The sequence below is a fragment of the Scomber japonicus genome, chromosome 9 (genome assembly GCF_027409825.1).
Source record: "Scomber japonicus isolate fScoJap1 chromosome 9, fScoJap1.pri, whole genome shotgun sequence".
Lineage (NCBI taxonomy): Eukaryota > Metazoa > Chordata > Actinopteri > Scombriformes > Scombridae > Scomber > Scomber japonicus.
In genome coordinates, this window is record NC_070586.1 from 28,341,628 (window position 1) to 28,356,651 (window position 15,024).

The 15,024-nt window shown below is 38.1% G+C and overlaps 1 protein-coding gene across 1 annotated transcript; it reads left to right on the forward strand.

The window, feature by feature from the left end:
• The first annotated feature begins 2,952 nt into the window (after positions 1-2,952).
• Positions 2,953-14,389, forward strand: npc1l1 (NPC1-like 1). The gene is made up of 21 exons (XM_053325982.1): positions 2,953-3,131; positions 4,745-4,906; positions 5,070-5,984; positions 6,300-6,593; positions 6,690-6,913; positions 7,032-7,132; positions 7,394-7,566; positions 7,938-8,066; positions 8,758-8,940; positions 9,044-9,158; positions 9,318-9,583; positions 9,727-9,816; positions 9,930-10,120; positions 11,218-11,345; positions 11,448-11,577; positions 11,670-11,725; positions 11,847-11,997; positions 12,164-12,395; positions 13,044-13,157; positions 13,288-13,450; positions 13,558-14,389. The coding sequence occupies exons 1-21, from the start codon at positions 3,090-3,092 to the stop codon at positions 13,794-13,796; spliced, it is 4,098 nt and encodes a 1,365-aa protein (XP_053181957.1). The 5' UTR covers positions 2,953-3,089; the 3' UTR covers positions 13,797-14,389.
• The last annotated feature ends 635 nt before the right edge of the window (positions 14,390-15,024 follow it).

Here is a 15,024-nt window from a genome sequence, read left to right on the forward strand (position 1 = left end):
GCCCATGCATGTGCCAGACATAGTGCTTTATGTTTATTCTGGAAAGAGCTAAGTTATATCATCATAGTTTGTGTTGTCACAGAGGAAGAAAAAAAGCAGTATCATGTGGATGTTTTGGTTGGACACTTGCAGAGTACAAACTTCTATGCAAAAAGGTTAATGAAATAAGTTAGAAAAGTCTAAATTAAATCAACTATCTTATTGAGATTCCTTTAAAACATCCTGAATATCTTTAATTGCAGTTATTTGAGGATCATCCAACGGTATCGCCATCAGGTTTTATATCCTCCTAAATTGATAACCAAGACCTCCATGAGGGAACTGCCCTTGACCTGTATCCTAGAACTAAAAGTCGAGATAATTATCTTGCTCCACCAGCAAGCACAAGGAGAGCTCCATAAATAATGACTGATAAAGACTCAGTCATAAAGAGGGGAAAGTGTCTTATCTGAGTTTGAAATCAGCAACGTCTTGGAGCAAAATGGTGTAGATATGTCCTTTTTAATGACTATGTACTTTGGAGGAGAGACACCAAGAGATTCTGTGCATCTCTCTATGTGTAAGGTGTTTCTTTTTGTATTGATCATCATGGTTTGAGCCCCGACCCTAGAAAAGCTTAGATTAGATTCAGATTCAGATTCAGATTCAGATTCAGCTTTATGTTAGTATGTTGTTATGGTTTCATGTTACAGTAGATAACACATGCACAGCCTGCAGCATTCTATAATCTATAACATATATTTGTTAAACTAAATGTTTAGTTTGTTTGAAAAATAGCAGCATATTGTTGATTCATGTTCACCAGAGGAGGAGGGAATAGTTACACACATAATTCTTTCTTTATGCAATTTGACATGAAATGCTGAACAGAATCAGTGCATGTAATAGTCTTTTAGCAAATGTTTCAGTGTCATTATCTAACAGGATAATAATTACATACAAACCCAGCTTTGCACTACATTAAAAATAAAGTAATTGTTTTTATATATGAAATACTAATGAAGTTATTATGAAAATAAAAAATAAAGAAAAAAGCTCAAACACTTATATGTCCTTTAATGTTGCAACTCATCTAGTAGTATGTCATTTAAACAAACTATTGGATGATGTTTTACAAATCTATTAAAAGCTTAACATTTAAAATGTTAGTCTGTAAAATAACAAATCATTTTTTTTCTGTCAAATATAGTATAGTATATTCAAAAATGGAAATACTCAATAAAACTCTTGAGTAAATGTAACTTTCAGTGTCTTTCATCTGTTATCTGTGTATTGAGGCTCATAATAACTTTCTGCTACTTTTCAGGGATTGAAAGTTTGAAATGAGCAAAATGAGGTTAAGTTATGAAATTATATTTGGTAATTTGTTTGATGGTATATTTCAGTATGGTTTGGAACCAATCAGAACTCCAATATAAGACCATAAAATCAGATATTGCACAAAAAAATGTTTTTTAAAAAGTGGCCATTATCATAAATATTGACTTCTCTGATAGTCTCAACACAAAAGTCACATTTTAACAGTAAACATGGTTGTAGACAGATTCAGATCAAATGATATCATGTTGTTCCTGCTGTTGTGTAACAAACCCTGTATTCCTTTAAATAATTCAGGTGAGCAAATGATATTGTGATAAATTATATTGTTAGTTTGTTTGTTGTCTCAGAGTCTTCATTTGAATGATGTTTTTTTTTCACCATAAAGAAAAGTGTACAACCAGCATATTTTGTATATTGTATGCTTAACTTACTTACAAATATTATGCATTTAATACAATTTTTTGTTGATGGAATTAAAGTGTTGTTGTGACTGTTGTTACCGTGGACTACAATACACGTTGATAGAAGCTGTCAAAAAGTTATTACTGTGAATTTTTAAAATACTATAGAATTACTAATTACTTTTGGGGTACTTACACTGATAAACAGCAGATAAATTGATATTTATGCTGATAAATGAAATGATTTTACCCTTTATTCAACAGTCTTCAATGCAGTGTGCAACATTTTTTGTTATGCTGGCCAAGTTACAAAATTCTGTCATGCCATGACATATCAGCATAATGGCAGAACAAAGAACATCTCCATATCCGCCCCATTTCTTCTTGTCCTTGTTAGCATCTCTGTTTATCACAAATTTAAATCTTCATGTACTTTTCACCCTGATAGCTTTGATGCCCTGTGGCATGACTGTGGAACCTTGGTTGTCAGTTTTATCTTGCCCATGACCTTGGCGTGCAAAAACAACATTAATTGCAAAGTTAATCTTAGACTGTAGGATGTGATACAGAAAGTGATTAGTCATGTTGTCTTGGCATGTCTGCCAACTACCATCGTCAGGATCTTGCTGGGTTTCATGAAAGACCTTTATGAAGAAAATGTCAAGAAAAAAAGGAAACTGGGACATCAGCTGATACAGACGTCTCTCTGAACCTTATAGACAAGATAACCTTCACAAATAAGGTCTAAAGGTCATGTTCGTGCCTGCTCCAGCTTACTGTACTTAACATGTGAGTGTCCTACACTTTGAAATTGATGTCTGCAAGTTTATCTGTCTTCAATAGAAACACCAAAAGTCAAAGATGACCAAAAGCAAAGTATAACTCAGGTGGAGAGAAGAGCACTTTGAGTTTCACCATAAATGAAAAGTTTGGTATAAAGTATATGTAGTATCAATCTTATTATTATATAAGCAAAGCTCTGGGTGTGGTTGTTATTATGGACTCTCATCTCTCATTTAGTTTCTCCCATTTGCTTTGCATCTCCACAGAAACCCTATCAAAATTGCTCCCATGTTAATTATCAGACAGATGAATTGATCATCCATAGCTGTGATTGGCCACCCTCACATCAGACCAGATAAGAAAAGGTGTGACATCACAGGAGTGGTGACGTTGGACATGTCATGATGTTTCCCTGTCCCAACCCTATCACTGTTAGACGGCCAGAGAAGCGACTGGAGAGAGAGGACAACTAAGACTCAACGTAACACCTCTCACTGTCTTACTTTGGGCAGCAGTGACTATACACTCCACTTTACTGTACTTGAGGACCCTGATTCATCTGTTGCTGAAAGACTGTCAGGAATCATGGTCCACCTCGCAGCCCTGATTACTTTTCTGACTTGTATGGTGAGTTGGTTCGGCAGTTTTTCTTTGTTAGGAAAGTAGTGCTGGATGATGTTGTAATGGTGTACTGTAATATAAAAATAATATATAAATATAATCTAATATGTAAACTAAATCTAAATAGTATCTAATATTCAAATACTCATACTTAATTATTTTCCTGCAGTATTACAAACTTTATAGTACTTAACCAGGAAATAGAAGACTATATGTAAGTTTTTGTAATTGCAATACTACACACATAGTCACTACAGATATTTAGAAAAGGTTGTAGTTAAATTGTAATTATTATTATTATTTTAACCAAAATGTTGGTTATTATAAAAGGGTTACATTAACCTTTGTTTCAGCAGTAAAGCAGCATAAATGTAAATGACTTTATTTGTATAGCACTTTTCATTTAAAAAATGCAGCTCAAAGTGCTTTACAGCAAAAGAAATTACATGCACCAAATGCTTTACATGTAAATGTACATATGATGGAAAATAAAACCCATTTGATAATGTTTATAAACATAAGTGCATCAGAATTCATGCATCAGTGGTGGAAATAAGCGAAAATGTATAAAGTAATTCTACATGTGTATACAAACTGTAAATCGGCCCCAACAAAAAACAAAATAAGACACCAAACAGACTACAACACAAATAAACGGTGGCACTGATGACACCATGGTAATTTGAGACTTCATAAGTGAGGGAAATTTTGCCATGTGTACACAATTATAAATTGGTGGCTAGGTCTCTAAAGCCATAAAGAAAAGAAAGGTTTTTGCTGTTAAGTAGGTGATCTGTGATTAATAAAATATGACATTTCAAAGTAACCCTCTCAAACATATTAGTGACTACATTTAATTGTTCATTCTTTACTGGAAAGGACATTAAAGTTTATAGTTACATGGTCAAGTAAGTTTTTTGTGTGTTTTTGGTTAATGTTAAAGTGTAAAAATGAAAGACAAAATAAGTCTGCCCCAGATGAATCAATGCAATCTATCATCATTTATCATACATTTGACATTTTTTAGTAAAAATGTTTAAATTGTGTTTATCTAATGATTTTTCCCATCACTTTTAAGTTATAGGTGACCAAAGAGCTTTTACATGGAAGTAAAATATAAATGATATCAGAGATATTTATCAATTTGGAATTAATTTATGGATATCTTATTATGTGACTGTGGTTGTTATCAACCTTGAACATGTTCAACATATTTGGACTTGAACATACTTACATACAATTCTCTATTTTATTGTTCCTGCAAAGTGGCATTAAGTAGCTGATATGACAGGGCACAGTACAAAGCTAATGTCATGATAACCCTGCAAAGACATTTATGAGTTAAAACTGTAATGTCTTAAAAAAAATAGAATTGTACCAATGTACATAAATAATATGATAAACCTAGTCAAACTGTGTTACTAGCTGCAAGGTGTTGGGAATATCATTCAGAATTTTTATTTCTATTACTATCTATTTCTATTATTATAATATGCTAATTTTGGGGTCTTTGTGTGTTGAGCATTTCATGTTTTATTTACTTTTCCAGGCTTGTATGTGTGCCTTGTTCCTCACTTATCTGCAACATTGTACCATTTATTTTTTAAAACTCCATTCAGGTTCTGTCTGAGGCCCAACATGAACCCGGCTACTGCTCTTTTTATGAGGACTGTGGCCGAAACCCGTCAGTGGGATCTGCCCTTATTCCTCCTAGGGTCCCCTGTCTCGATTACAGCCGTGCCCGACCTCTCAGAGGAGAACACTACAGGCAACTTGTAAAGGTCTGTATGTAGATCCTGCTCAGGCTGAATCAAGCATAATAAAGTAGCAGATGTCTGTTCTTAAGTCCACTTAGTCTACTCTTAAGAAATGTTTTAGGAGTCTTCCTTTGACATCAAATGAGCTTGTGTTTGTCCACTCATATGGCACCTGTTCTTGTGGCAGGTGTGTCCCTTACTGGATCGTGGAGAGAACAACACATACGCCTGCTGCTCCCCCACACAGCTGAGATCCCTGGAAACAAGTTTGGCCTTGTCCAAGGTTGTGCTGGTCCGCTGCCCTTCCTGCGCTGACAACTTTGCCCACCTGCACTGCATCACCACTTGCAGCCCCAACCAGAGCCAGACAGTAAAAGTCACAAAAGTCATGAACATCACTAGTAACCTAACGGGCATAACGAGAGAGGCTGTGGTGGCCTACCAGGCATTCGTAACCAGCAAGTTTGCAAACGCTGCCTATGATTCTTGTAAAAATGTCAGGATCCCTGCAACAGGAGGCTTTGCCATCGCGGCCATGTGTGGTCAGTATGGTGCCAAGCTGTGCAACGCCCAGCGTTGGTATGATTTCCAGGGCGACTCCAGTAATGGCCTGGCTCCACTGGACATAGACTTCAGGCTGACTAAAGAGGGAGACACTGCGGGACTACCAGAGGGTGTCATTCCCTACAATGGACGAGCTTTAATGTGTAACGAGACCACACCATCTGGAGGTGAGGTCTGCACCTGCAAAGACTGCCAAGAGTCGTGCCCGAATGTGTCTATACCACAGCCACCCGCACCCTTCACACTGCTGGGGGAAGATGGCTACCTTGTGATTTCTATCATCATGTTCGTGTTACTGATATGTTCCTTCCTGCTCTTCCTCATTGTCTCTTGCTGTAAGAGGTCTCAAAAAAGAAAGGATGAAGAGACTGGAAAGAGAAAGGGAAAAGGCAAAGACCAGAACAGTAATGATGTGACTCAGCAGGTCATAGATCCATCAGAAGTTACGTGCGCTGACAGGAATAGCCTGGCTGCTCAAGCTTTCCTATCCACTTTGTTTCAGGAATGGGGAACCCTCATGGCCAAGTATCCTCTCATGGTTAGTTTCTGCAAACATTTCTTTACCAGAAAAAGTAAAGTGCACAATGTGCAGGTTAATTGTTTTAGTTGACATGTTAAATCCACAACTTCTGACATTGATACCACACTGTGATCTGATCAGGGGACACTGATAAATAGATATAGAGAATTCAATTTTTTAAATGTTTCTGCATATAAAAACCATCATGATAGTTTTTTAAGGCTTGTGATAATTGCATAAAAACTTTACTTATAGTGGCTATAAGTAGGAAGCTGGTTGTAAGCCAGATGAAGAAGATATGTCTCAGTTGTTAATAATTCATTCTCATTCAAGGTGCTCCTGGCGTCAGCTGTAGTTGTGGCTGCTCTTGCTACTGGCCTCATGTCCGTTGAACTCACCACTGACCCTGTTGAGCTGTGGTCTGCTCCTAACAGCCGAGCCCGTGAGGAGAAGGATTTCCATGACAAACACTTTGACCCCTTCTTTAGGACCAACCAGCTGATCTTGACGGCACCAGGAAGAAAAGGTCACATTTACGACTCTTTGCTGTTTGGGCAGCAAAACTTTAGTGGCCTTGTATCCAAAGATCTCATTATTGAGCTGCTGGAGCTCCAGAAACAAATACAGGTAAAGACCACAGGAACAAAGTTATGTGTTGATAGTATCTGCACAAATTCACTGCATAATATTGACACACTGATGCCTCTTCTATGGCATTTCTAGAACATCGAGTTCTGGTCTGACGATCTGAACCGCACAGCAACTCTGAAGGATGTGTGTTATGCACCACTGAACCCATCCAATCCCTCCCTGACTGACTGTGCAGTAAACAGCTTGCCACAGTACTTCCAGAACAGTGTAGAAAACATTAATGCGAAAGTGAACATGACAGAGCTGGGAGTGACCAAAGAGGTGGACTGGAGAGACCATCTAATCTACTGCCTCAAGTAAGGACTCTTAAAATGTCAAATTAAACAGCAAAAAAGGCAATAATGCTTTTGCTAATGCTTGGTAATAAAAATAATAAAAAAATAAAATATCTTTTCATTCTCTTTTCCTCTCAAGTTCTCCCCTGTCCTTCAAAGACATCACTGATTTAGATATGAGCTGCATGGCCGACTACGGAGCTCCAGTCTTTTCCTTTCTGGCTGTTGGAGGCTATAACAGTGAGTTATATTTAGCATGATCATTTACACATTATACATGGTCGCCCATAAAATTGGAATAAAATATATATATATATTTTTTTTCTTCTCATGAAATGATTGTGACAATGTGATTTATTCTTGATAGATAAAGTGTATATGTTCCCAAAATTGTATTGCTGTGTCTGAAAACAAAATTATTCCAACTTTATGGGCGACCGTGTACGTTTGTACTACATAAAATGTACACCATCTCACTTGTATATGCCTTTCTTTTCACAGATGATGACTATACCAACGCTGAGGCTTTCATCCTGACCTTCTCCCTCAACAACTATCCTCGTACTGACATCAAGTTCAAAGTGGCTATGCAGTGGGAGACAGAGTTTCTCAAAATTGTCCAAGAATACCAGAAAAGCCCTGCTACCAACTTCACCTTTGCATACATGGCAGAGGTACAGTCAACAATAGAATCTCACAAAAAATAAATAAATATATCTGTCACATATCAAAAAAGTCACAAATGGTAATTTTCCAATGGTGGATTTTGGGATAGTGGAAATAGCTGTTTGCAATAAACAGTGTATTATCTATCACCTTGTTATCTTAAATAACCAGTATAAGTTTTAGGGGATCTATCAGCAGAAATATTAGCAGAATTTTGTTACCTTAAAATAAGCCCTTCATATCTATATAGGGAGTGGGTCCTCTTCCATAGAGGTCATCACGTTGCACTGCCACCACTTAATGCCACTAAATCTTACATACTGGTCCTTTAACTCCTAAACTCATATTTCTTTACTTATCTATGGCCCCATGTCCACAGAGGTCTCTCGAGGATGAAATTAATAGGACGACAGCAGAGGATATCCCCATCTTCATGATCAGCTATGCTGTAATCTTTGTTTACATTGCTGTTGCACTCGGGGAGTACTCTTCATGGAAACGCATACTGGTAAGACTTCACAATGTCCAACTTCATTATTATGCAATATTTCACAATACTCAACGACCAGCACATTCGTGGTCCCCAGAGAATGGGTGAACTTGGTGATCCTCTGAATTTTTCTCTAGTGCCATTGATGAGGGTGACATTTGTTGACATTATCTCAGGAACTACTGGATGAATTACCATTGGCATTTGGCATTCATGTTCCCCTCAGAACTAATATTGTACTCACTTTTCAATAACTTTTAATCTAGCGCCATCATCAGGTCATCATTTTTGTCTGTTTATTACTTTGATTTGTGACAAAATACCACCTAAAAAACCTATTAGCTTCAGATGAACATTTGACTTTGTCACGTGGCATTGTCACTGGGAGTGTTTTAGGATGCTGATGTTATCATTTAGCTCAAAACCGAGACAGACATATGATAGAGGCAGGCATATGATAGAGGTATATCACATGTGCCTGGTATATGATAACAGTATATGATAAGAACTTATCGCTTATATGATAAGGGGAGACTATAGTATTGTGGGTATGCCAGCTGTAAAGCATTTATCTCTGAGGTGAAGCACATAGGTTTATTGGCCATGAAGTTATACAATATATAAGATTTGATAAAGTAAAACATATGGAAAAAAGAGAGGATTCACTGAGTCAAATGAATATCTTGAATCTTTCTTCTGTGTCCTGCAGGTGGACTCTAAGTTTCTGGTGGGTCTGGGTGGGATCCTGGTGGTTGGCTGTTCTGTCCTGGCCTCCATGGGTTTCTACTCCTGGGTCGGCATCCCCTCCTCCCTTGTCATCCTGCAGGTCGTGCCCTTCCTGGTCCTCGCTGTGGGAGCTGACAACGTCTTCATCTTTGTTCTGGAGCACCAGGTGTTTATTTGTGTGCACAACAAATGTACAATGTGGCAGTTTTTTTTCTAAGATATGTGTATAATTTTTTTCTCAATGTCACCTTGCCGTTCCTTCCTCGTAGAGAGATGTACGGAGGCCTACAGAAACGAGAGAAGAGCAGATTGGTCGCGTCCTTGGAAACGTAGCTCCCAGCATGCTCCTGTGCAGTCTCTCAGAATCTGTCTGCTTTTTTCTAGGTAATATGTGTGGCATATGTGTTTGTCTTTGAAAAGAATCTGCATGAACAAAGTGCTATATCTAACACTGGCTTGGTAAAGGAACAACACAAGTCTGTGCACATACAGTGTTTAAGTACAATATGTGACCCTAATTGTGTCTCTGTTGTGCTACCCAAGGGGCCCTGTCCACTATGCCAGCAGTGAGGTCCTTTGCGCTCTACGCCGCTCTGGCTGTGCTCATGGACTTTATTCTCCAGATGACAGCCTTTGTGGCGCTGCTGTCCCTGGATGCTCGGCGGCAAGACAAGAACCGCTGTGAACTGCTCTGCTGTGTTACAGTGTCTACCGAGCGCCCCAATAAGCCCAACGAAGGTTTCCTGCTGCCCCTCATGAGGAAATACTACGCCCCCTTCCTGCTGAAAAATTGCACCAGGATCATAGTGGTATAACCCTTCAGCTATAACATAAGACAAATTATTTTCTCAACCTGTGACCTCTTGTGTGCTAATCATGTTATGAAAGTTAAATCAATGTATTGTTGAAGTCGATGATGTGTTGAATACACTCTCCTATGTGTCCCCTCCAGATGCTGGTTTTCATCATCATGTTCTCTGGTTCCATATTCCTCATGTTCAATGTGACTGTGGGTCTGGATCAGGAGCTAGCTATGCCTCAGGTCAGTTAAGAACTGCTTTCTTCAAATGGCTGATGAACTTACTTAACTATACAGTATATTCATGTTCCTCTTTCTATGTAACCTGACAAATTTTCTCTTGTTTTTATGTGCAGGGGTCTTATATGCTGAGATATTTTGAGTACCTGTACAAATACTTTGAAGTTGGAGTCCCTGTTTATTTTGTAACAAGAAAAGGCTTCAACTTCTCCGATGAGGCGGGCATGAATGCAGTCTGCTCCAGCGTGGGCTGCGATCAATTCTCCCTGACCCAGAAGATCCAGTACGCCGCTGACAACCCTGATTTGTAAGTCAATGAGTTAGATTCATCAGTGGTGTCCTTCACATCATCATCATTTTTTTCTGACAGATCCTTGAACCTGCTGATATAGCAGCAACCAAGCCAATCTGATAAGTTAATGATAAACTCAGTTAAACAGCTTTGAGCAGATAAAGTCCGCCTCTAACTGATCATGCCAGACAAATATCCTCCACTAGTACAGTTTGCATGTATAAATGGAAACATGTATGTAGATAAGGCTAATTGATAAGTGTAATGTAACTTTTTGGTGCATTTTTACCTGTTAAGTAAAGTATAGTATATATCCTTTCAAAGCAAACATGATTTATGGTGCTTACAGTAGAGAAATATTACCCTTTTTTTATTATTTAGTATCAGCTATGGATACTTTACAACACACGTTTGTTTCCTGGAGATAAGGAGCTAACTTATCACAGGTATTATCAGTTGCTTACTAGTAAACAACAATGCTGTTTTCATGGATGGGGAATTCGCTAGAAGTATAATATCACATGAAAGTGATAACAAGCATAACAAGTACTACAATAATGTGAATATTGCTGTAAAAAGTTAAATAGTTTGACATTAATGACAAATGTGCTCTATCTTAGAGAAGAACTCTGAGTTCATACTACTTTTATGTCTGTGCAGGAAACATGAACCTACAGCCAGAAACCAGTTAGCAAAATATATAATGTTATATAAATATATAATGTTAACTAGTAAGCTTTAGAGGTGCTGGAAGGTGGATTTTGTTACCTTTGGACAGAGCCAGGCTAGCTTTGTAATAACCATCAGAATATAGTACACAATATACAGTATTTACCTCCATCTGAATAACATAAGATAAAAAACTAGTGTCCAGATGTTTTAGGAAAGTGACCCACATTTTTGACTCCTAAATTGACATCTTCAGTCAGTCATAATTAATGAGCTTGCCGCCATAGACAGGGTAGGGTAGTCTGAAATTACTGAGAAACAGACTTTTCTCCGATTTCTTTTCATAGGATTTGCTGACAATAAGATAAAGAATACCACCTTATTCTTCACATGGACATTTGTATTCATGCGTTGCTTTAACTCATTGATCATGTGATCTGTAGATCCTACATCTCTATTCCTGCTAACTCCTGGGTGGATGATTTCATCGACTGGCTGAACCCTGCATCCACTTGTTGTCGTCTGTATACCCTCGGTCCAAATAGCGGGCAGTTCTGTTCTGCAGATGAAAGTAAGTATCAGCACAGTAACACACACTTTCAACTGTGAATGTCCTTGTATGAGAAATTACCCCTCCTCTATTAACACCTGCTCTGCTCTCATGTCCCAATAGATGCTCTTCTTTGTGGACGGAGGTGTATGAGTATTCCTGCAGATGGTGTCCTCAGACCTAGTGTGGCACAATTCAACCGCTTCCTCCCTGATTTCCTGGGTAACAGACCTGACCTGAAGTGCCCCAAAGGGTGTGTATCATAGCTATCTGTGTGGACAAGTACACACAAAAACATCACATGATCAAGACAACATTCTCACTGCTTGTTGTCCCTTTCAATAGTGGTCTAGGAGCCTATGACACTGCTGTGGTGAGGGATGACAATGGAGAAATTATAGGTAAGACCTATATAGATTAAGATTTATTAAGATTTATAAAGTAATCTAAAAGTCAAATGTTTGTTTTTTTTTTTACAAAGATGTGATGCAAATATCTGAATCTGTCACTTTGTGCTCACAGCTTCTCGGTTCATGGCTTACCACAGTCCTCTGACCAACTCTCAGGAGTTCACTGCTGCATTGCTGAAGGCCAGAGAGCTGGCACACAACATCACCATGGGCATGAGGGAAATACCTGGCACCTCACCAGACTTTGAAGTTTTTCCCTACACGTACGTACTTTTATTCCCTTAACTCCTTCATGTCATCTTCCCATCTCTAAAAAATATATGTTTTAGCTTCTATGGTGTGAAGGGGCAGTTTCTTTCCATTACTAATCCATTCAATCTATGCATTCTGTAGTTCCTGATCATTATTTTGCTTCTGTCCTTCTTCCAGGGTGACTTATGTATTTTATGAGCAGTACCTGACCATTGTGCCAGAGGGACTCTTCAACATCTCCCTGTGTCTGCTGCCGACATTTGTGGTTTGCTGTCTGCTGTTAGGTTTGGATCTGCGCTCTGGTCTGCTTAACCTTATTACCATAATCATGATCGTCGTGGATACTGTTGGTGTCATGACTCTCTGGGGCATCGACTACAATGCAGTAGCCCTTATCAACCTGGTCACGGTAAGAGCACGCCTTGTGGTGGGGCACTCCTACACATGAAATTAATTTTACTCATCATGAGAAGTACTCCTCACCTCGTGAAAACAGGTGTATGTCTTTCCAAAGTCTCAAAAAAATAACCCAGGTGATGTTGTAGTGATGTCATCATGTTTATTTTAGATGTACAGACTTAGAGACTACACATTTAATAACAGAAAGTCAGAAAAATGCCATACAAATATGTTTCAGGTGCATTGTGGGTAATGTAGGATCCAGTATTTTTGATGTTTGACCCATACCAGGAACTAAAAGTCAGGGTATAACGGCCTCTGCTGCTTCTTTTTTAAATCTTTGGTCTCCTTTGAGTCCCCCAACTTTATCCAGTGTAGTACTAATTTGCTGGAATACCCCTTTAACATTTGTCTTGTAGCCTAGACGGATGTGATGGTATACTTTTGACATTTTCACTTTCCATTTTCAGTTTTCAGATACTGAACAATGAATTGTTACTTTTGTGTAGTACTTTGCTTACAGATGTATATAACATGTGCTCACCTGAGATATGTTCATTCTAGTCTTATATGACAGTGTTAATTATACTTCATGAAAATATAATCATGGCATAACAAATGCTAATAGCTGGCTCATTGATTCAATCTATTTTTGCAGGCGGTGGGTATCTCTGTGGAGTTTGTGTCCCACTTGACGAGATCCTTTGCACTCAGCACTAAACCCACACATGTGGAAAGAGCAAAGGAGGCTACAGCAAACATGGGCAGCGCTGTAAGTAAACCATAAGGCAATCTGGAGCAGACATGTGTGAATCACAGACAAAGTTAAAGCAACTGTACGAGTACTCACTTTATACCACACAGTAATAGCTGACTGAGTGTGTTTACTTTGTTCCCTGAAGGTGTTTGCTGGCGTTGCTATGACCAACCTACCTGGCATCCTTGTGCTGGCATTTGCTAAAGCACAGCTCATCCAGATCTTCTTCTTCCGGTTAAACCTTGTCATTACACTCTTGGGGATGGCTCATGGACTCATATTCCTCCCTGTACTGCTCAGCTACTTTGGTATGTACTTTGTTTACTGCATATTTTTGGGTGTAACAGAGGGCACTAAAGAATAAAACAGAACAGATTTTTCCTGATCTTCATGATTTTTGTGTTTTTTTTCTCAGGTCCTGGTATTAATAAAGCAGTGCTGCTGCAGCACCAGCAGGACAAAGCAAAGGCCGCCCAGGAGCTGGAGATGAAGAACAACATGAGACAAATGTACGAAAACTTGAGCTACGAAGACAACGAGACAAAAGAGGAACCAGATTCAAACTCGACAAAGGGTCATGCAATTGACAGAAGACCATCACAAACTATGGAAAGCAGAAAGGAGGAGCAGGAGGTGAAAATTGATCGTTTCTGAGCACCACCAACTAGACAAACTGAACTGTTTTTATGCTCTTCCGAAAAAATACCTCTCCAACAAACTGAACAAGGATGGACAAAGACTAAGACAGAGATAGCAAACGAGTGGTCATTTATTTGGTTCAATATGGAAATCATTAACCTAACTATGTACCTCAACCAGAAATTGAGCAGTGGGACTGAACAACAGCAACACACAAGTTGTGCAATATTTCTGAGCAATGCAAGAATTGACTATTGCAATGAGAGTCAATCTTCCTATCTCAACATACAGTTATGGATATACATGTCTCTGTCTTTGTGTTCATGGCATGATTGTTTTTGTTCAATTGTGGAATCATTTGACATGACAGGAAGTAGACAAATACTCTTGAATTAGTCTTTTTTGGGATTTTTTTTATTGAATGTAATAATTTTGTATGTATGAATGTATGAATACTTCACATTAGCACTGTTTCAGGTGGTATAAAGGGACACGCACTCCAGCATTTCATATTATGGTTTCTTCGATTGTAGTATGATGCCATTGTTGTAAAAATGTGCAATCGCTGAAAAAATATTACATGTGTTTATTATGTTTAAATTATATTATTATTACTGTGGCATTATAGTTTTTCATGTAAGTCATAAAACTACCTTCTTTTCAAATTAAAAAAAGTAATTATAATAGGTGTTTTGTTTTTTCAAACTGATCACTAAGAGTTTTGTCCTCTTTGACTCGTCTGGCCATGAAAAATATTGTGTCAAACACCCATATTTTAGTGAAGATTGTCCAAAGAAGAACTTGAATTGATGTCATGTTGGTGTTTTCTGGACCATTCGCTGTCTTAGAATCACACAGAATCTAAATATACTTGATTGTATCGAAGTTGGAATTGTCAAACTAAACATTATGTGTTGCATTTAATGTTAAAATGGTCAGAAAACAATTGGCAGTTAGCTTCTTAATGTGGAGCAGCTTTGACTGGAAAGTTCTGTTAAAGTTTCATGAAAGCAGAAAACTAATTTAATGACAATATTAATGGAAAAATAGTAATTCCAATAGTAATTCATCTATACGATACAGCTCCTAACAGCTGATCAACATTATGACCCCAATCTATGACGTGAGAGCACTGCTGAAGCAGACGCTGACATTGTGGTATGCCTGTTATAAGTAAATTAAGAGAGAAGTAACGACTTACAAAATGAGTGAAAAATCAGATAAAAATAAAGTCCAATATCTT